The sequence below is a fragment of the Eubalaena glacialis genome, chromosome 6 (assembly GCF_028564815.1).
Source record: "Eubalaena glacialis isolate mEubGla1 chromosome 6, mEubGla1.1.hap2.+ XY, whole genome shotgun sequence".
In the NCBI taxonomy this organism is placed as follows: domain Eukaryota; kingdom Metazoa; phylum Chordata; class Mammalia; order Artiodactyla; family Balaenidae; genus Eubalaena; species Eubalaena glacialis.
This window is the reverse complement of record NC_083721.1, coordinates 4,360,617-4,382,667: the sequence shown is the minus strand read 5'-3', so window position 1 is coordinate 4,382,667 and position 22,051 is coordinate 4,360,617. Positions and strand designations below refer to the sequence as shown.

The 22,051-nt window shown below is 46.5% G+C and overlaps 2 protein-coding genes across 5 annotated transcripts in view; both read left to right on the top strand.

The window, feature by feature from the left end:
* The window catches only part of FAM3B (FAM3 metabolism regulating signaling molecule B), a 35,693-nt gene extending 20,893 nt beyond the window's left edge, over nt 1-14,800 (top strand). Inside the window, exons 4-8 of the mRNA XM_061192854.1 lie at nt 9,742-9,800; nt 10,719-10,769; nt 11,823-11,910; nt 13,358-13,490; nt 14,695-14,800. Coding sequence (XP_061048837.1) covers nt 9,742-9,800; nt 10,719-10,769; nt 11,823-11,910; nt 13,358-13,490; nt 14,695-14,784 — 421 coding nt within the window. The 3' untranslated portion in view covers nt 14,785-14,800. The remainder of the gene's footprint in view (nt 1-9,741; nt 9,801-10,718; nt 10,770-11,822; nt 11,911-13,357; nt 13,491-14,694) is intronic.
* A 3,785-nt stretch (nt 14,801-18,585) lies between these two features.
* Nucleotides 18,586-22,051, top strand: part of MX2 (MX dynamin like GTPase 2) — a 30,378-nt gene continuing 26,912 nt past the window's right edge. For 3 of the 4 annotated variants that reach the window (XM_061193896.1, XM_061193895.1, XM_061193892.1), the window contains exon 1: nt 18,680-18,762. The gene's annotated coding sequence lies outside the window, so the exon portion shown is untranslated. The other variant, XM_061193893.1, reaches the window with a different exon arrangement.

Genomic DNA, 22,051 nt, shown 5'->3' with positions numbered 1-22,051 from the left:
GTATTCCATGGCTAGGGCTGCCGTAACAAAGTACACAGACAGGGCATTTTAAACAAAAGACATTCATTCTCTCTCAGTTCTGGAGGCCGGAAGTCAAGATCAAGGTGTGGGCAGGGCTGGTTCCTTCTGAGGCTGCAAGGGAGAGTCTGTCCCATGCTCCCTCCTTGGCTTGTAGATGCCAACTTTGCCCTGTGTCTTCACAGCGCCGTCCCTCTGTGTGTGTGTCTCGATCCAATTTTCCCCTTTTAAAAGGGACACCAGTCATTTTGGATTAGGGTCACTCTAAAGACCTCATTTCAACTCAGTCGTCTCTTTAAAGGTCTATATCCAAATAAAGTCACATTCTGAGGTTCTAGGGGTTAGGATTTCACCATTTGAACTTTGAGGGAACACAGTGCAACCCACAACACCGAGCTTAAGGCTGGTTTGGGTGATTAAGTAATTATTACAAATGAGAGAAAATGTGGTCTGTTCCTAACCCTGAGTAGGAAGTCATTCCCAATTATCCCACCATTTGCCCCAAACCAGGCACACCTTCCCTTTTTTTGTTGGTTGGCTGTTGCCCACAGCACTTGGCACTTGCTGCATTTCCACCCCTCCACTCTCAGTCCCTTGGTCTCTGCACGTACCTTGTTCTCCCAAGGAGCGGGCAGCACGCTCAGAGAGGGGGTCGGATTCAGCTTCGTACACCTTACACAGTCCTGGCATATCCCCTCATTCAATATTTGGGAGTTAGGTAGAAAGAGCCCCTTCACTCTGCAGGTCCATCATGTCTCTAAGGCCCCCTTTGCTCCGCCGGACAGTTTATTGATAAACATTCATCCACCGATGAACTCCAGAGGGTGAGGCACTCAGCAGAGGGACCATGACATGGAACACGTGGCTCCTGCCCAAGGACGTCACAGTTCAGGGTTCTCCGCCTCAACCCCATGGACACCCTGCATGGTAGGGGCTGCCCTGAGCATTTCAGGGTTAGCAGCACCCCTGGCCTCCACCCACTAGATGCCAGAGAACACCCATCCTCCCCTCAGCTGTGACAACCACACAGGTCCCAGACATTGTCACACGTCCCTTAGGTGGCAAAATCCTACCCCTCACCCCATTAAGAACAAGTGGTATAGTTGGAGAGAACAAACAGAGTTTGCAAATGCCCATAGTAAATGCTGTATGGTAATTGTGTGTGTGTGTGTGTGTGTGTGTGTAATTTCAGAGGTGATGCCCTGATGAATGGGATTGTCAGTGAGGTAGATTGAAAACTGAGAAGGACCCCTTGGCAAGGAAGAGGCGGGAAGACCTGGGAGGGGTGGGGACAGTGGGAGGGGGTCACTCATCCAGAATCACATCGCCAGAAGGGGATTATTCAAGCTCAGATCCCAGAGCCCGGGATTTGCCCTGCTCCACAGTGCCTGACACCTTCTCCCGACCATGGCATAGGAGCTACTGCATCTTACCTGGTACAAACCAACTCACTTATACTTTAACTTCATAGAACTCTGTCTGAGGTAGGTACCATTATTATTCCCATGATACAGATAAGGCAACTGAGTCACAGAGAGGTTCAGTCACTTGCCCCTCATCACACAGCTGTTAGTGACAGAGCCAGGATTCCACCCTGGCAAACGTAGGGTCTGCTGGGTGGACCAACTTGAATCCAATAGTCTAAAGGAACAACTAACCCTCTATATGAATGTGTAGAACCAAAGGTAGCTTGCCTGCTTCAAACAGTATTCTAGATGTTTTTCAGAATTCAGTGCAGAATAAAGCAGGATAAGCACAAACAAAAGCAAATTAAAAGGAACAGGAATCAATGAGGCCAGATGCCAAGACACTTGCTGTGGCTTTAGCGTTGTGTTTTCTCCTAACAAGTCCCTGGAACAGAAAGTATGGGTTGCAGAGATCTTGTTTTACAAATAAAATATACAGGTTTGGGAATTCCCTGGCAGTCCAGTAGTCAGGACTCCACGCTTTCACTGCCGAGGGTCTGGGTTTGAGCCCTGGTCAGGGAACTGATATCCCACAGACCACGTTGTGGGGCCTTAAAAAAAAAAAAAAAAAAAAATATATATATATATATATATATACACACACACACACAGGTTTATGTAGAAAGACAAGAGGTTTTTTGCCATTTGCTTCATCCCTACAACCAGCATGTCCTGGGCGCCTGCAAATGTACCTCCCCCAGGGACAGCCCCCTCCATCTGTCAGCAGAGTCTCCCTACTCACTCACACCCATATTTCTAAACAGCGGGTTTACATTACAACTTCCGTGTTTCCCGTTTTCAGCATTATCTGCTGCCTTGCCCCTCGGGAGGTCAGCTCTTTTCCACTATCACACAATTCCTGTCCTCTTTCCTTACCATTGTCCTGATTAAGTTACTATACTGTCATCATGGTTTGAGCAAAATTCATCATTTACATGATTATGGCTGTGAAAATAAAATTCAGAGAGTTTACTTGATAGGACTATTTTACCAAGGGAGAACCCAACTCCTGGCAAACAAGATTTCCAAATGGAAGGCGGTTAGGCGGCGTGGCGCTCCGTGGCCACGGCTCGGCTTATAAAGTTTGAGTAAGTACAGTGTTTTCTAGTGTGATTTGTTACTAGAAACTTATGTGCCTTTGCATTGCATGAGCTGACTTGTTCATAACTGCAAGGTCATGCTGACATAAAGAAAGCTTAGGTTTTGTTTAAGGTCAGAGTCAGCATTTGGGGGACATCGGGGCAGTTTTAAGTTTTGGTTGTGTGACTGTGAGGGTCCATCTAGGGATATATTCAAACCGTGGCCTCCAGTTTGGTTTTTTTTTTTAATACTTATTTAATTAATTAGTTAATTTGGTTGCACCGGGTCTTAGTTGCGGCAGGCGGGCTCCTTAGTTTGTGGCATGCGAACTCTTAGTTTCCGCATGCATGTGGGATCTAGTTCCCTGACCACGGATCAAACCCAGGCCCCCTGCATGGGGAGCGCAGAGTCTTAACCACTGCGCCACCAGGGAAGTCCCTCCAGTTTGGTTTTTTTCTAACAGGACTAAGCAGAGGTTCTTCAACTGAAGCATGTTGTATACAATAATTACGTTTTGTTTGTTTATTGTTGGCTCGCTTGGTTTTCCATGAACTTACATCAGTTTAATCCTTAAACTTTCCTCTGGTTAAAATAAATCTCTCACATCAGATATTTACCAGCTTCACCTGTGAAGCTTCTGTCCCTCTCCAGTCAGCCAGGTTACCCTGCAGCTACTGTGCGGCTGTCATTCGGGGACCCCTCTCCACCACCACTCTGGGGGTGACCTTTGCCTCCCTCTCTGTTGTTGGAGTCCTTGTTTCCTGGATACGGTACCTTCCACTTGCTTAGTTTCCACCCTTGTTCTGCTGGAGCACATCTTCCAATAACATCCTGAGAAAAGGGTACAAGGGGAGGTAATAGTTTTAAAGATTCTTCGTGTTTAAAATGTATTCATTCCCACCAACGATTAACTGATAGTTTGGCTGAGGATAGATTTCTCAATTATAAATAGCTCCCACTTTGAATTTTGAAGTCTTTGGCCTGGAATTAAATGACTCTCACTCTGGCAATGTTTGAGTGTGGTGACCGTGAGAATGCACTTCTCAGGTTTCTAGTGGCAGGTAGTTCATTGACCAAGAGTTCCAGTTGCTGCATTCTGAAATCCATAGTAGGTTTGCTGGAGGCCCGGCTTCCCCTGGCTGCTCCTAGCCAGTGACTGAGACCTGTTACAGAAAAAAATACGCATGACGCTTCGTGCAAATGGTCAAGCCGACTTTATTCAAGGGGCAGTAAGTGTAGGGACCACTCCTGTGGGGTCTTGTAGGGGAGAGAGATTGGATTCAACTCCAGACACATCATGGGCAAGAATTTACAGCCAAGGAGCAGGGTGGAGATTGTGGATAGAAACTTACAAAGAGGAAGCATCAGGGTTGAGGGGATTCCGGCTAAACAGGTTAACAAGATTCTTTCTGAAGGCGGGACAGGGCGATCAGACACCTGGAGGGCGGAGGAGGATTAAGAAACTGATTGAATATGGATGGTGATCGCATATCAAAGGTGGGGCTTTCTGCTTAAACTGACCTAGCAGAGTTCTTGCTAAAATGGGACAATGCAGAGATGAACAGAAGTCCAAAAGTCAGGTCTAGTTTAAAAAGAGCTTGAGGGGGCCTGAGTAGAGTTTGGTCAAGGAGAGAATCCTTATCAGAACCTTGAGATACCAGGCAGCCCCATTCCTGGGCCACACAGGCTCAGCTGAAGCCCAGCTTGCGTTCCAAGATGCCCAATGGCCTTGCCGAAGTCTCCTGAGGCTGCCTGGCAGCCTAGGACAGGCCCACCCCAGCTTTTTCCCTTTCCTCCCCTTAGGGTCAGGCTTGAGTTGGGGTCTGACAACTCGCCCTGCTTAACCCCACCCCTCTCATCTTCTCTCATAGGTTATTTCCCCTAATAAAAATTCTAGTGCATTTAACCCTGTTTTGCTATCTGCTTTTCAGAGGACTCAGATTAACACAATGAGAATGACTGTTTCCTCACAGTCTGTCCAGCAAGGCATGTTGACTAATATTTTGATTTTTGCCATTCTGAGAGAAGAAAGTTAGTCTTCAGATTAGTGTTTTATTGCTCTTGCAATAAAGTGAATCCAGGGTCTTTTCATGCTAAGAACGGCTGTACAGTCGGCCCTCCCTCTCCATAGGCTCCACATCTGCGGATTCAACCAACCATGGATCACATACTATGTTTATGATCCATGGTTGGTTGAATCCACTGGTGCAGATCTTACAGATACGGAGGGCCGGCTATGGAACTTGAGCACCCGTGGATTTTGGTATCCGTGACAGGTCCTGCAGCCAATGTCCTGCAGATATGGAGGGATGACTGTATTTATTTTCTGTGAACTGTTTATATCTCCTGCCCATTTTTATTCCTATCACTGGCCTTTTTTAATTGATTTATAAGATTCTTTATGTATTAAGGTAGTTAGCCCTTTTGTGTTATAAAACTGTTCTCCATATTTTGTCTTTTCATTTTTTAGGTGACATTTTCAAATATGCTTATGCTTTAGTTAATACCTGACCTTTAACAAAGCAAAGAAAATACACACCATATAGTGAAAGCAAAAATTAAAAAATTTGAAAAGCAGCAAAACCAGAAAACAACCCAATTATGAAGGTATCACAAAGAACAAATATATCTCACATATATTAAGTGGCCTGTAAAAATGCCAATTAAAAGGAGGCAATTCTTAGATTGAATCACAGCACATAAACCCCAAATTATGCTGTATATTAAAAATGCATACATACAAGAGAATTGAGGTCACAGGGCAAACCACCACCCTGAAAACTGGAGAGACAGGCAGATTCATCAAATCACAGATTGCCTGGAGCAGGGAGCTCAGCTGGATCCAGCATCCGGTAGGAACCCTTAAAGGGTAAGTGACTAATTGCTGGAGACTGAGCTTGGATGAGCTTGAGAGATTAACTCCTGGAGGCCAAGCCTTGGAGGAGCTCCTACACCTCCCTGAGTTTCTCCTCCAGGAGCCCTACCAGGCTTTCAGAGGGAAGACTGAAGAAAAAATCCCCTCATGCTTCTGGCAGTGGTAATGGGAAAGTAGCCATTTTGAAATACGTCCACAGTGTTCTGTTCTTCTTAGCAGGCCTGCCTTCAGGGGAAACTGTTTTACCAGAGTCTAACCAATGAAGGTTTTACCAAAGACTAGCCAACCTGGGGGAGGGAAATACCCAACTCCAGGACCCTCTGGCCTTCCTGTCTCCCCTAAGGAGTGAAAGAAAAAAAAAAGCTACTTGTGAAGGCCACAGCTCAGGGGCACAGGCTCACTAAAAGACTGAGACCTGATCACAGGACTATGGAACACTTCCTCATTCCTGACGTCTTACTACCACATAATAGGGCTCCTGTGAAATAACAAGGGATTACAGCTGAAAAGAACTGAAAGTCTCAAACCCAATGTAAAAGAGTCTATAGGGATACCCAAGAAAGAGAGGAGAAATGTTAGCCTCTGACACCTACGGCTACAGCAAATAGTAAACAGAGCCTAACTCCCGGCCACATGAACATAACATTCACACTAAAGACCTATTTACCAAGTATACCATGTCTGGCTTTCAATAAAAAATAACAAGACATACTAAAAGTAAAAAACCACAGTTTGAAGAGACAGGGAAAGCATCAGTACCTTGCCCAAATATGGCAGAAATTTTGGAATTAGCATACCAGGAATATAAAACAGCTATGATTAATATGCTAAGAGCTGTAATAGAAAAAGTGGACAGGATACAAGAACAAATGAGTAATGTAAGCAGACAGATGGACACCCTAAGGAAGAATGAAAAAGAAATGGTGGAAATTAAAAACACCATGACAGAAATGAAGAACCCCTTTTATGGGCTCATTAGTAGACTGGACACAACCAAGGAACGAATCATTGACCTTAAGGATATGGCAATAATACGTCCCAAACTGAGAAAAGAGGAAGAAAAAAAAGAATTAAAAACCTGAAAAATAAAAAAGAACAGAATATCCAAGAACTGTGGGACAACTACGAAAGGTATAATACATGTAAAAAGAATACCAGAAAAAGGAAGAGAGAAAGAAACAGAAATATTTGAAGTAATGTTGCTGAGAACTTTTCAAAATTATCCACAGACACCAAACCACAGATCCAGGAAGCTCAGAGAAAACCAAGCAGGATAAATACCCCAAAATGTACACCTAAGTAAATTGTATTCAAACTAGAGAAGATTAAAGACAAAGAGGAAATCTTGAAAGTAGCCAGAGGCAAAACCAACAACAACAACAAAATAAAACGAAACAAAAAAAACACTTCACTTATAAAAGAACAGGATAGGAATTACATCAGGCTTTTCTTCAGAAACCATGCAAGCAAGAAGAAAGTGGGGTAAGATATTTAAAGCAAAGTGGCTGTACCATTTTACATTCCTATCAGTGTATGAGAGTTTCAATTTATCTGCCACTATATTCACCAGTGCTTGGTATGGTCAGTCTTTCTAACTTTAGACATTCTAATAGGTATGCAGCAGTATCTGACTGTGGTTTTAATTTGCATTTCTCTAATAACTAATGATGTTGAGCCTATTTTCATGTGTTTATTTGCTGTATGTATATCTTACTTTGCTAAGTGCCTATTCAAATCTGTTCATTTTTAATTGGGTTGTTTTCTTATTATTAATTTTGAGGTTGGTTTATATGTTTTGTATTCAAGTTCTTTATTAAATATATGATTTTCATATAGATTCTCCCAGCTTGTTTCATGTGTTCTTCTTCTCTTAACAGTATTTATCAAAGAGCAGAAATTCTTAATTTTTTTTTTTTTAATTTATTTATTTATTTTTGGCTGTGTTGGGTCTTCGTTTCTGTGCGAGGGCTTTCTCTAGTTGCGGCAAGCGGGGGCCACTCTTCATTGCAGTGCGTGGGCCTCTCACTATCACGGCCTCTCTTGTTGCGGAGCACAGGCTCCAGACGCGCAGGCTCAGTAGTTGTGGCTCACGGGCCCAGTTGTTCCGCGGCATGTGGGATCTTCCCGGACCAGGGCTCGAACCCGTGTCCCCTGCATTGGCAGGCAGATTCTCAACCACTGCGCCACCAGGGAAGCCCCCTAGAAATTCTTAATTTTAATGAAGTCTAATTTATCAATTTTTTCCATTTATGGAGCATGTTTTTCATGTCATATCTAAGAACTTTTTGTCTAACCCACAAAATTTTTTTTCAAAGCTCTCCAAAGTTTCTTCCAAACTTCTAGAAGTTGGATAGTTTTAGGTTTTCCACTTTATATGATATACCCATTTTGAGTTAATTTTTGCAAATGGTGTGAAATATGAATTGTGGTCATTTAAAAACATGGCTACTTAATTGTTCTAGCACTATTTTTCATAATACTGTCTTTCTCTACTGAATTCTTTTTGCACCACTGGCAAAAATCAAGTGACCATATACGTGTATATCAAATTCTGGACCCTCTATTCTCTTCCATTTATCTGTTTGTCTGTCTTTTCACTATATGCAGTCATTTTGATAACTGTAACTTTACAGTAAATCTTGAAGTTCAATAATATAATTTCTTCAATTTTGTTCTTTTTTTTCAAAATTATTTTGACTATTCTAGATTCTATTTCCATATGAATTTTTGAATCAGCTTATAAATGCCTACACAAAAGCCTACTGGCTTTTTTTCTTTTTTTCTTTTTGAGATTGCATTAGATCTCTAGGTAATTTGGGGAGAATTGACATCTTAGCAATATTGAGTCTTTTACTCACCTCAATTTATTTAAATCTGATTTGTCTCAGTAACGGTTTGTAGTATTCAGTGTGTGCATCTGCAGATACTTTTGCCATATTTATTGCTAAGTATCTCATACTTTTATGCTATTGTATATATTTTTTAATTTAAAATTTAAAAGTTAAAAAAGTTAAGTTTAAAATTTCAACTTCCAATCATTAGTTGCTAGTATATAGAAATACAATTGACTTTTATATAATGATCTTGTATCCTGCAACCTTGCTAACCTCACTTATTAGTTCTAGTAGCTTTGTCGTAGACTCCACTGGATTTTCTACATAGGCAATCGTGTCATCTACAAAAAAAAAAAAAAAAGGCAGTCATAACACTTCTTTTCTAATCTGCATGCCTTTGACTTTTTATGAAGATAACATATCATTGATTCTAAAACTTGACAGAGGATGCATGCACTCATACAGATGCACACACACACACACACACACACACACACACACACACAAGATCTTCAGTAATATTTCACATTTCCAGGAAGGTCAGTCTTCTTCCTGGTTTTAGGACACAATCCCCTTGAAGCTGGCATTTCATATTCTCCAATTTAAAAGTAAAAATTAAGTGAGGTAGTGTAAGGGATTTATTTAAGGAGATAAGCAGGGTTACATTTTGTGGTTGGATAAAAGCATCTCCAGGTGTCCGCAAAACCTCCGTCAGAGCACTGATGGGGAGAGGACGCAAGGAAGCTGATACCAGAGTTGGGTCAGACCCATCTCTTATTCATTCACCTCTTGTACCTCATTTTATTTCCAGCCAGCCAGTTTGAATGTGTCCTTCATGTTTGTCAACCCTTCTCTTGTGTTCCTCTCATCTCATCAATTGTCGAAGCCCAGCAAGTATACATCTTCAGTATCTCTTTACTTTGCCATCTCCTTCCTCATCCCACTTCTCATCTCCTTGTTCATGGTCTAGTAAGCTTCATCAGACTATGAAAGTAACCAGGTTTTGTGTGTGTGTGTGTGTGTGTGTGTGTGTGTTTGTCTCCAGACTTTCTGGCTCCTAATCCATTCTACTGGTTGTTGTTGTACTCCATATTTATAAAGTGGGAGAATGAATGCCCACCCATGAGGAGCTTGAGGATTCAGTGAGAGAATGTTTGCAAAGAGCCTGTGCTAAACAAACACTGGTGTTTCTCTCCCTGGCCATTTGTATAAATTATAAGACTAAATGCAGTTTCCAGGTTCCCTGAGGGACTCAGGCTGTAGAGATGTGTGGGGATGGATGTGTGTGGAGCGAGTGTAGGGGTGACTTTCAAGGGAGCTGGGTCCAGGCCAGTGCGTATCTACAAGGAAATGGTAAGTGACAAAGGATGGACGGTGATTTTGCCAAGAGAGGATCTTACAGGGCAGGGAGGGCTACTCACTGCTTGTGAGAAAGGGGTTCTTTGACCGATGCTTATCTACATTTCAGGCTCATAGGAGAAAAGACCGGGAATGTTGCAAGGGGAATAAATGTTGCCATTGTCAACTGTAAGTTATTAAATGTTTTCTTTAAAACTCCTCTAAAAGCTCTGTGATTGGATATTCAGTGGTACCTTGGGTTTCTTTATGATTTTTGCACACGATCTAGTCTAGGTTTATATTTTAATGCATTTTAAGAGTATATATTTAACTATTTTTTACAGTGCCTCACTTTAGAGATTTGTGGTTCTACCAAAAAACTGAAATCAAATATAAACTGATTTTAAAAAAACAAAGAAGGACCTGCAGAAGTCAGGGCTAAAACCAGATCAGCAGACCTGGGGGTACAGACACCCTGGAGTTGGGCCTCACGTTTGCTCTGATTCCTGGTGGCCCAGCAGAAGGTGACACCAGTTCCTACCTTTGTCTGATAAAAGGGCCTCAGGGGAAGCACAGCCTGGCCTCCTCTTAGACCTGGAAAAAGAAACATCTGTCACTATTGCCAATGGCAATAGTAAGAACTGTAGCAGGTTTAGGGAAAGGGTTTCCCTTGGTTTCTGTCCCTATGAGCAAGGTGAGCACATAGCCCAGTGACAGAGGGCTGCAGGAACCTGAGGAAAATGTGCCTGATCTGCAGGAAAAGCTACAGGTGGCAGCAGAAAGGGCTTCTTGCCCTTTCTGCCCACCTCCCTTTACTTTGCCCTGGTGTTTGTGGGAAGAGGCAGGTGCACTGGGAAAGAACGTGGGCGTGAATCTAACCGGAAGCAGGCGGGAGGGGTGCTCTGGGCAGCCGGTGTGAGCCCTGCCTTCCTGACCTGAATCAGTGGGGCCCCCTCCAGGGAAGGCAGTGTGGGACCACGGCAGTGGTCAGGTGGGACCACGGCAGTCTTGCTTCCCGGAAGGAGACAGAGAAGGAACACGCTGTTTTCAGAATATCCCCTGAGTCCCCATGTACCTTCTTTTAAAAACTGTTTCTCTCATTTCCAGATGTGACTGGGAAAGTGATAGCAACACAGTATTTTGATATGTACGAAGGAGGTAAGGAAACTCTTTTCCTCTTAAAATTAAAATGAATTATACACATAAATTAGGATTAAAAAAAGCACAACCAAAAACGTCAAACATTCTTATTTTGGCTACCAAAAAATTTGCCGGAAGCAAATTTTTTCTAGAACTGTCTTACATAAATCCTCGTAGTCTCTGAGCTCATGTATTAAAGTTTGAAGGCATTATCTAGAAAATGTCTTTTCTTTGATCACACTTGTCCTGGATCTTTTCCTTCTGCCCCTTCGTCAGATAATGGGAAAGAGAAAACATCTCTTTCTTTTTTTAAACCAAACATGTAGAATAATGTGATCAGCATCCAGCCCTGAATGTCATCATAATTACTGCTGTGTTCACGGCGCTGGGCATGATGCACACATTCCTGGAGCCCAGGGTGTCCATCCTCCTCCAACTGTCCCTCCATTCTGGACTCTGGATCTTGACTGCAGTTGCTTTTATTTAACACTGAGAATTACCTGAAACAAATCTTTATAAAGATAATGGAGAGGAGCAATTAGAAGTGCCCGGATGCACTCGGGAACGACGCCGTTAATCATAACTACAAATACAAGCCCCAGTGGTAAATAACAGGGTTTGAGCTGAGCCTTTATTTTCTTCCTGTAAGAAACAGAGGGGTCTCTTAGCAAGGACTTACCCATCCCGGTGTGGTCTGTATGTCTCGTATTTCTCATCAGTGTCCTGGAGCCACTCGGCTCTTAGAGGGTCATGCCCAGGTCTGGTGCTTTCTTATTAATTGCAAAGAAAAGCGCACCTGTGTTGCCAAAGTCGTTGCCGGTTGGTTTCAAAGCTGATCACTAGAATCTTTATGATCCGATCATGCTGCTTGCCTCACATTGCCCCACCGTGGAACCCACAGGCCATTTACTACGAAAGCGCTAAAGCATCATTTGCATGGTCGAGAGACAGTTCTAGAATCAGAGGATTCAGAGCCCAGGGCACAGAAGCTGAGAGCAGAAGCACAGCCTCTAGGGCCAGAGTCTCTGCTGACAGAGAAGGTCCTAAGACTGATTTGCATTGACCCGGCAGATAACTCTGGACCGATGACGAATTTTATTCAGAGCGCTCCCTCGAAGTCCCTACTCTTCATGGTGACCCACGATGATGGTAGCAGCAGGTGAGCGCACAGACGTGTCACAGCAGGGGCGAGAGGCAGGGAAGCCAGCGGGGGCGGGCAGAGCACCAGGCCTGTCAGGGTCCCTCAGTACATCATTTAGGAGAGGACAAAGCTCCAAGGAGCGGGATGCTTCTTCAAGGAAAAGGAATGGGAAACCATGATGAACAGACTGTATTTCTAGAAAAATGACAAGCTGGTGGAGCACATAAATCCTAGAAAGTAAGGAATATTTCCAGGTAGCAAGACAAAGCCACCACTGACCATAAATAAAATAGCAAAGCTAACCCTTGGCCAAAGAGCTAAGCCCAGGGTGGGACTTACACACACACACGCACGCACACACACATGCACACATACACAGTGCTTTCACTAGGGGGAAAATGACCTGGTCAGTGCTTCTCCAAGTGTTCTCTCCTAAGCAAACGTGTGCGTCTGCACTGCCTAACTTCCGAGAACGTCAGAGTGCTTATTGGCATCGTGAATTTCCGAGATGGGTCTCCTGAACATGGCATTTCCCAGATTTGTTTGAATTCAGATCTTATTCTTTTTTTTTTTTTTTAATTATTATTTATTTATTTTTGGCCGTGTTGGGTCTTCGTTTCTGTGCGAAGGCTTTCTCCAGTTGCGGCAAGCGGGGGCCACTCTTCATCGCGGTGCGCGGGCTTCTCACTATCGTGGCCTCTCTTGTTGCGGAGCACAGGCTCCAGACGCGCAGGCTCAGTAGTTGCGGCTCACGGGCCTAGTTGCTCCGCGGCATGTGGGATCTTCCCAGACCAGGGCTCGAACCCATGTCCCCTGCATTAGCAGGCAGATTCTCAACCACTATGCCACCAGGGAAGCCCACAGATCTTATTCTTAAAAGAGCATCTTCCCAGATGGAAGTTCTTTGACATGTGCTTTGAAAGACTCAGATTTAACCCATTTAGGAAAATCTGAACTTATTTTTTCTTTTCCTTTCTGCCCACCTCCCTTTACTTTGCCCTGAATTGCACCTTTCTACAACGGTAGGATTCTTTAGGTTTTGTTTTTGCTTTTCTTCTTTTTTGATACTGACTTTTCTGAATATGAAAGGGACAGTTTTGACATTTGTTTTCATCTTTCAGCAACTTCTGTCCGCTTTATTTTGTGGTCAGGAAACAGGAGAGCAGCAAGGACCGAAAACTATGTTGGCTGGGGATGAGGATGACTGAACCCCAAGACCCAGGGCTTTTCAGAATCGAGAATTAAAACTCTGTGCCCCAAACTGAGTCTAAAAGAGTCCTGGAGGTGGCCTTATGTGTAACTAGAGATGTGACACACTCAGCCAGCGTGTGAGTTTCCCTCCTGCCCTGCACCCCAGGAGGGCAGGCGCTGCTTTAGAAACCTGTCCTAAGACAGACTGTGTCCTAGCACCACATACCCGAGACTGCAGGTGAGACATTCACACGCTTCCCCCTTTGCCCCGCAGACTGAAGGAGGACGCTAAGAAGGCCATAGAAGCCCTGGGAAGTAAAGAGATCAGGAACATGCGGTTCAGGTCGAGCTGGGTATTTCTTGGAGCAAAAGGCTTTGAACTTCCTGCAGGAATTCAGAGAGAAAAGGTGAGTGGTTGCTAAACATCCCTTCCTGAAAACCAGTTACCATATGTCCTAGCAATTCCACTAATAGATACATAGCCAAGAGAATGAAAACATACGTTCACACAAAAACTTGTACAAGAATGTGCTATTATTCATAACAGCAAAAAAGCAGAAACAACCCAAATTCCTGATTAATAGATTTTAAAATGTATAAATAAAATACGGTATATCCACACACCGGAATATTATTAAGGCACATACAGAAATGGAGTCCTGATATATGCTATGACATGGACGAACCTTGAAAACACACTAAGTGAAGAAAACCAAACACAAAAGGACACATATTGTATGATTCCATTTCTATAAAATTTCTAGAATAGTCAAAATCCAGAGACAGAAACTAGATTAGGGGCTGCCTAAAGGCTGTGGAGGATGGTGAGTAGATTCGGATGCGTATGTGTTTTCTTGTTCCCGGGATGAAAATGTTCTAAAATTGAGTGTGATAATGGCTGCATGTCTTTGTGAATATACTAAAAACCATTGAATTGTACGCTTTAAATGGGTGAATTTTATAGGATGTGAATTCTGTCTCAGCAAAGCTGTTATATTAAAAAGAGATATAAAACTAGAATTCCAAAGTTTAGAATGCACATTCTTCTTCTTTTTAAGCATTAGTTTAAGGTGCTCCATTATCTGTGAAAGAATTGAAGATGGAAAGCCTTAAAGTCAAATCAATCTGAACAAGGAACAAGTGTTCCTTCTGAGCAAGGAACACTCCGATTACCCTGAAAAAAATATATAGTCCTTCTCCCAGAGAACTGAAAACCAGACTTGAGAGTTGTGCCGTCCCATATGGCAGCTACTCGCCGGATTTGCAGATTACATTTAAATTGATTCACGTTAAATAGAATTTAAAATTCAGTTCATCAGTCACGCTAGCCACATTTCAAGTATTCAGTAGCCAAATGTAGCTAGTGGCTACTCTGTTGGGCACGTGGATTAAAGGACACTTAAACCATTGCAGAAAGTTTTCCACGTGTTGAATCAAGTTGCTTCAAATACTGAGTCACATTGAGAGGAAATCACGTACCCTGAGTAGGTTGTAACAAATCCCGTCCTAGGAAGTGATTCTCTTTTGATGACTTTGCTCATAGCTGGCACACTAACCAGCTAGTTGATTAGATGAATGGATAAATTAAATCCTTTTCTTTCCTTTGCACAGGTCAACCACTCAGATAATGTGAAGAACAGGTATTCGGGCTGGCCCGCAGAGATCCAGGTAGAAGGCTGCATACCAAAAGGACCAAGCTAACGTTGCCCGGCCTCAATAAATGTGCTTTTTATAGACAAATGCATCCCGAATGGACCACAACTCTTATCCAACAGTCAATATTTGATGAGTATTTTGGATTTGTCGTCAACCAACCGACCAAAATATTTGCCAGTTGTATAAAATCTTGCCACACAGACTTTCTACGCCAGTGTTTATAGAGTGAGGGTAATGAGCCGGACAGCTGAAATGCATGGGAATTGTTCAAGGGGATGCAGTGACTTCACCTTGACAGGAGAGGATTGGGGGGAAGCAGCCACTGCTTGTGCAGCTGTGGAGCCGTTTTACGATTGGATCTATGTTTGACCCCTGTGGTCCAGACAGCTCTGCAGAGAGAAAACCTTTATTCCCCGATCACCGAGCACACCCTCCTTTCGGACGGTCACCTCTCAGGATAAGCAGCAGTCAGAGGGCTTAGCCACCTTCCTGGGTCAACCCCAGGTGAGCTCTTGAACTCCCCCTGCAGGTCCCTGAACTTATTCATTCCACAAATCTGGGTGCGCCTAACTCGGGCACCAGCGGTGCGGTAGTGAGGAGATTCCGTGTCCGCCTCCGTGCTGGGGTGTCACTCCAGTGGCCGGTGGGACCTTGTCTAACAGGGTGGGGGAGAAGGATCTCTGACAGGTGAGCAGGGTCTGCTCTCGGGAGAGCCACTGTACACCCCAGGCTTCCTAGGAGACACATCATAGATCTACAGACCAAGATACCCGGGGACTTGGGGTTAAGAAACTCAAGTCATTGCCAAGTGCCCATTTTAACCTCTCTCCCAAGCCTGGCTACCAGAAATGGTAGGAGACTTTGATACCAGCTTAAGAGTGCTTCTCTGAGCCTCCAGTTTCTCATCTATAAATAGAGGGATTGGGATAGACAAATGATTTTCAAGCACTTTTATTGGCAGGCCTCCTTTGAAAAACATGGTAGCACGTGGCACCCTGAATTTCAGCACCCTTGCAGGATCAAGCCACCCAGATCTCAGTGGCTGACAACAGTGCTGAGGTCTCCTTCGTGTAGTAGGCGGTTCGCGGGGCAGCCAAGGTTCAGCTCTGGGTGCCCGGAGCCAGGCTGAAGGAGGGTCCATCTCAGGCATGGAAGCCAGAGAGAGCAGAAGTCCAGAGGTCCCCCAAAGCTCCTGCCAGGACACATGTGAGCCCTCATCCTTGCACCCCTTTGCCAACCAGGGGGGACATCAACCTCGTGGCAGTGGTGGGTGACTGTCGGCCCCTCAGGGAGCCTGGGCCTCTCTCTCTGCAGAGGGGTCTGCAAACCACTGGATAGGATCTTGGCTGGGGCCCTGTTATGGGCTAGATTCTGTTCCCCCCAAATTCATGAGTTGAGTCCTAACCGCCAGTACCACAAAATGTGACCTCATGTGGAAACAGGGTCATTGTAGGTGTCATAAGTTAAAGCAGGGTGACCCTCATTCAGTATGACTGGTGTCCTAACAAAAGGAGATGTTTGGACACAGACAAGCAATCAGAGAGAACTCCTTTCTGGGTTCTGGATCACCTCGGAGGAGGCCTGGAAGAGGCGTCTGGAGAGCATTAGGGCATCGCTGAAAAGGCAGCAGCATGGAGACCCCTGAGGGGTGATCAGGAGGACCACAGAGGACTCTGAGGGCAGCGGGCTCCTCTGTAGGGGACTGTCACAGTGGCTGCATGTCATTACACGTTTGTCCAAACCCATTGGATGTATAACCCCGAGAGCGACCCCAACGTAAACCGTGGACTCCGGGTGACAGTGTGCGGTCGTGGATTGTGACGAATGTGCCCCTCGGGTAGGGGGTGGTCAACAGTGGGGTAGGCTGTGCATGGGGGTGGGGAGGGCAGGGTGTCTAGGGGAGCTCTCTGTACCTTCCCCTCAATTTTACCGGGAACCTAAAACTGCTCTAGAAAATAAAGTCTATTACCAGAAAACAAACCAAAAGTTGCCAAGGAAACCGAGCCTTAGATGGGCAGCCACCCCTGAACATCTGTCCTAATTACACAGACCCCGGGGAAGTGACCCTAAGCCCTCCCCGCCCCCGTGAGCTCTCCCAGGTGTGCAGACCTGCCCCTCCCTGCGGTGGGTTGGCGGGGCCTGGAAGGGCAGCCCCTCCCACAGAGAGGGGAGGGCCTCTAGCCTCTGTCCTGGAAAAGGCAGGCACTTCTTGAGCTCTCAGCATCCCTATTTCCTAGATGCTTGGACTTCTGACACCACAAAATCAGGAACACGGCTCGTTCCTGACAGGAAAGTGTGTCACCAGCTAGGACCCTCCATCGCGCTGCCCACCCCAGGCCTGTCCTCCTAGCATCTGCCCTGAGGTGGGTCACCATCGTCACCCCGATTGGAGAAGTTGGGGCCCAGACAGTGAAGAGTCAGGGGGTTTCCACCCCCAAGCGGCCTCTGCTACTTCGCCCCACTGGCACAAACACACACTTAGCACTCTTGTCTGTCCACAGACTCCTTGGTCCCTCCATCTCCTTAATCCATTAATCAGGGAGACATTGCATGGTCTCCTCTGTACGACTGAGAAAGCAAACTCAGAAGGAGAGGTCTGGCCGAGGGTGGGTGCATTCTGGCTCCAGATGGCTCGGGGCTGTATGAGCACTCAGGCCAGCCCTTCCTCAGAGGGTCAGTGGGCCGAGAGGGATGAGGGGCTCTGGCTGGGGATCGTCATCAAGCTCCCCGCAGCTCGAGAACCAGCCCAGCACTTTGATGCTGTCGGGATGAGGGGCGTGCCGAGCGGATGCTGCTCTGACGGGGGGTGCGGGGTCCTCCAGCTGCCTCCACGGAGGTGGGTGTCGCTCTGTGCGGTGCCTTCACTTGTAACTTTCCTGGAGCACAGACGCACCTGTGCTGTGACGCAAGACATTGGCGGTGAAGTCGGCTGCCCAGTTCTTCCCTCCATCCTTCACCTCTGCCCAGGGCCTCTGGATGATCCGGGCAATAGATCCCGCAGGACACAGACCCCAGAGACCCTCCCTGTAACTTCCTAATACCAGGGTTTGAAAACCATTTTTTTAGCCTCTAAATTTCTTCTTTAAAGGGAAATTTGCCTACAAGTCAAGTGAATGAGCAAAGAACTGCTCAGGATTTATTTTCTAATTTATAATATTATTTTTTGTTTTGGAAAGGATCACGGGAGTGAAGCCGAAACTGAGGCCGGCTTCCCCCGTCCCGTGCCAGCCCCTCATCCCGGGGGCTCCTCGGGGTTCCCCACACTCTGGTGATGGGAATGCCTGACTCATCCACCCCCCTTTAGTCACAGCGCCGCCACCGGCACCGGGAGACCTTGGGGGCCCCTGGGGTGCGTGCCTGTAGTATTACCAACCCAGGACCAGGAAGCGGGGCTAGCTCAGGGCTGAGTTCCCAGCAAGAGCTCTCCGAGAGCACAGGGACCAACCCGAGTAAGAGGGTACGCACTGCACAAGTGGGTTACTGCGGGGACCTGTGGACGTCCCTTTTTGGCGTGTTCAGAGCTTAACATGGGGAGAGAGTGACAGCACAGAGCATCTCAGAAAGTCCTGCTGGAGAGCGCTGTGTTAAGTGACCGGGTCTCCAAGGGTAGTCCGACCCCAACCTCTCTGAGAACATGTTAGCAAAGCAGAGTCTCAGGCATCTGATCCCGGGTGTGGGTGGCAGGGCGGCCCCCCGTGTGTTTACAAGCCCACCAGGAAACTCAGACGCAGACTGTCACCAGGAGTCTGAGGACAACTGTGTAAGTCACCAGGAAGCGCATTGAGTCTTCAGTTTCTTTTCCGTGACGGGCCATTAGTTTCATTTCTCTCGCTGCTGGAAAAGAGAACAACAAGGGGAGGAGCCGTTTCTATAAAAGGGAAGCGGAGGAAGGGAGAGAGATGATGATTCGCCGGGTCTCCACTCTGCAGGTGCTCGGGTAAGAGCTGGGTCGGGGCAGGGAGGGATGCTTCACCACGTCTTCATGCAGCAGACACCATCCTTTCCTTTTGAAAGGATTTTCTGGTAAGTATAGCTTGGGCCAGAAGGCTGGAGACAGAAAGATAGGCGTCTGAAGCTGCCTGTGCTGGTGCTGGCCTCCAGCCACCCCTGCAGGCAGAGAGCACGTTCTAGAAAGAGCAAGGGGGCCCGTCTCCCCAGATCTGGCCAAAGGCCTTGGGGACACAAAGAAGTGGCTTTGGGAACTTCCGTGGAAGGTACACATCTCGGGGTGGGGAGAGAGCTTTGTGCTCTGTGATTTATAATAAGAAATATATTAACTATAATCACCGTGCTGTACGTTACATCTCAGAGCTGATGACGCTGTATCGCATTTTTGAAAGTTGCTAAGAACGTAGATCTTAAAAGTCCTCATCACAAGAAAAAAATGTAAGTATGAGGGCAGATGTTAACTCATCATGGAGACTATTTCACAATACCTACAACTGTAGGAAAAAAGAGAAATATATTATTTGGTCTGTGTCAGTTCCTGACGGGGCGCTCCTAAAACCCTTGGGAGTGAAGAGAGCATTGTCTTCTGTTATGTTAATGAAGGGACTTCAGGTCGTAGTGTTATGTTAATGAGATGGGAGCCGGTTGCCTGGGGAAGCGATCCTGTGACCTGAGGGCTGAAATTTTCAGTCCCACCCCCAGCCTCCGGGAAGGGAAGAGGGGCAGGAAGTTGAGTTCAGTCACTGACGGCCAATGATTTAATCAATCAGGTCTATGTAATGAAGCCTCCTTAAAACCCAAGCGGGTTTGGAGAGTTTCTGGTGAGCACGTGAGATTTGGGAGCGTGGTGTTCACAGGGAGCATGGAAGCTCCCCACGCCTCCCACGCCTGCCCTCTGGGTCTTTCCATCTGGCTGTTCTTGAGTTAAATCCTTCTATAATAAGCCTGCGGTCTAGTAAGCAAAATGTTTCTCTGTGAGCCGCTCTAGCAGGTTATTCAACTCCAAGGAGGGGGTCATTGGAACCTCCGATTGATCTATAGCCAGAAGCACAGGTGACAACCTGTACCTGCTAGCCATTGGCATCTGAGGTGGGCAGTGTCGACTGGGAAAAAAAAAACGCACAACGTGAGAGTTGTGAGTTAAGTTTTATTGGGGGCAGAATGAGGGCTACAGCCGACCGTCAGCGACTGCAGTGGAGGGTGACTTCATCCTTGTGGAGGCAGGTGGCAAGTGACAATTTGTAGCTGACAGCAGGATGGGGTGGGAGCTGTTGAGTAGGGCTGAGCCCCCTCTGATAGCCCTGTGACACCTGATGCCATGTCCTGGTAAATAGTATCAGAATTGAGTTAATTGCTTGGTGATGTAGAAAAACACACGCATTGGAACCGGCATCAGAATTGAAGCCCCAGAGCCTGGCCTCAGAGCTTCAGGAGCCCTCTTGCCCATGGTAGTGGTGGCCACCCTCCGTGGTGTCCTGGAAAGCTGGCTCTTCTGAAGGGCGAGGACACCTGATTTCTAGCATTTGCTGATTCCCCTTGTAGCATGTACCGGTACATGATTATGCCTTCAAAGTTTTACTTGGAGAGAGACAGGTACTGATGCCAAGTCTGCCCAGCAAAGAAACGTTATGTTAGTGTCCTAGGGCTGCCATGGCAAAGTACCCCAGACTGGTGGGCTTAAATATCAGAAATGTATTCTCTCCCAGGTCTGGAGGCTGGAAGCCTGAGGTCAAGGCCTCAGCAGTGTTGGTTCCTCCTGAGACACTGAACAGAATATCTCAGGATGCTGAGGTCACGCAGCCAGCAGGAAGAAATAATCCAGGCCACATGGTCAGCCGTGACCCATGACCCATTCTGGCAGATTTTACAGGACAATCAGACATTGAGCTCTTTCCCGCCCGCTCACACGGAGCCAGGGGCTAAGCCAAGGGAAGGTTTAGACTTGGATCTGAGAGTAATGACATCTTTCTTCCTCTTTCCTGGAAACTGTGACGGAATCTCAGTGAACCAGATTTTTGTTGTTGTATTCTGCTTTTAGGAGAAATTAATTTCTATTTACTAAGAAAGGAGATGAAATATCCCCACAGGTCTGTGTGAGGGGTCATACAGATTCAGCACAAATCTGTCAAAGGAGGAAGTTTTAAATGAATTGCAGGGTTCTCCACGACGCGGGCGTGAGCCTGCCCAGCTGTGGAACATCCCAGCAGAATCCAGGGCCGGTGAAGGTCCTGGAGGCCAGACCCAGGGGCCGGGGGATGGTCACAGGGAGCTGGGATCCAGGCTCCTGGGACCAGCGACTCCTCTGGGACTGACTGAAGCATGTAGAAAGCTGGAAACACCGGAGAAGCAAAAACAGTCCCAAGGAAGAGGGCCAGGGAGGAGGGGCTGGTCTTCAAGATCGCAGTTTCTGAACTCTACCCATGACTAACGGTAATGCTCTGCCTTGAGGTTTCAAAATCGGAATGGTGTTACTGTTTCCTCATTCTCGAAGTAACACACCATTCACGAGAGTCCTGAGTCTGTGGGTTTCTAGCCGTGGGACGGTGTCTCGGATGCTTAACTTGTCGGAACCTCACTTCCCGTCTTATAGAAAAATAGGGAAAGCAGAAATGAAATCCGACAGCACGTGAGACTCCATGCACACATGAAGAGCGCAAAGGAGACACCAGAGTGGTCGCCGAGCCCCTGGGAACTCCACCTGCGCCTCCTCCTGGCCTCATTCCCTGCCCAGCCCTTCCCAGCCCGCCTGGCCACGTGTCTGGCCAGCTGTCCCATCACCCCGTCCCCATTCCTGACTCCTTCCTTAGCCTGTTTCCACCCACACCCACCCTCATGATGCTTCAGAATCTCCCCTTCGCTCTCATAGCAGATGTTCCCAAATTTTCTCCGTCCTGGGCACCCTGACTGTCTCAGTAATTGGTTCATGGTGCCCCGACCAACAGACACGCCTAATAGTTCTATTGATTCATGAGTTAGGTCCAAGGAACTCAGTAATAGTAGGTAACGTGGTGGCCAACAGACATCCCTGTGTATCCTGGGAAGTTCTGATGACCCCAAGTGTAGCTGCCGGTTTGCTGAGGCTCCCCAGGATGCCTGGGCCCCCAGTTTGGGAACACAGTTTTACAGTCTCGGCTAAGTCCCTTTTTTCACCTGTTCATCCCTCATGGGGCTTATCTGTGATGTTAGTAATCTCATCACAATTTGAGGGTGTCTTCAACAGAGGGGGCGCCGTCGCCATGGTCCCAGCTGTCCACGTTGGAGTGAATTCGCTCTCCCAACTATTCCAGGGCTGGGTGGGCTGGAAGGTGATCAGAAACGAGGGGATGGTCCAGTCTGGGGGAAGGTGGGAGACTGGGCTCGGCTG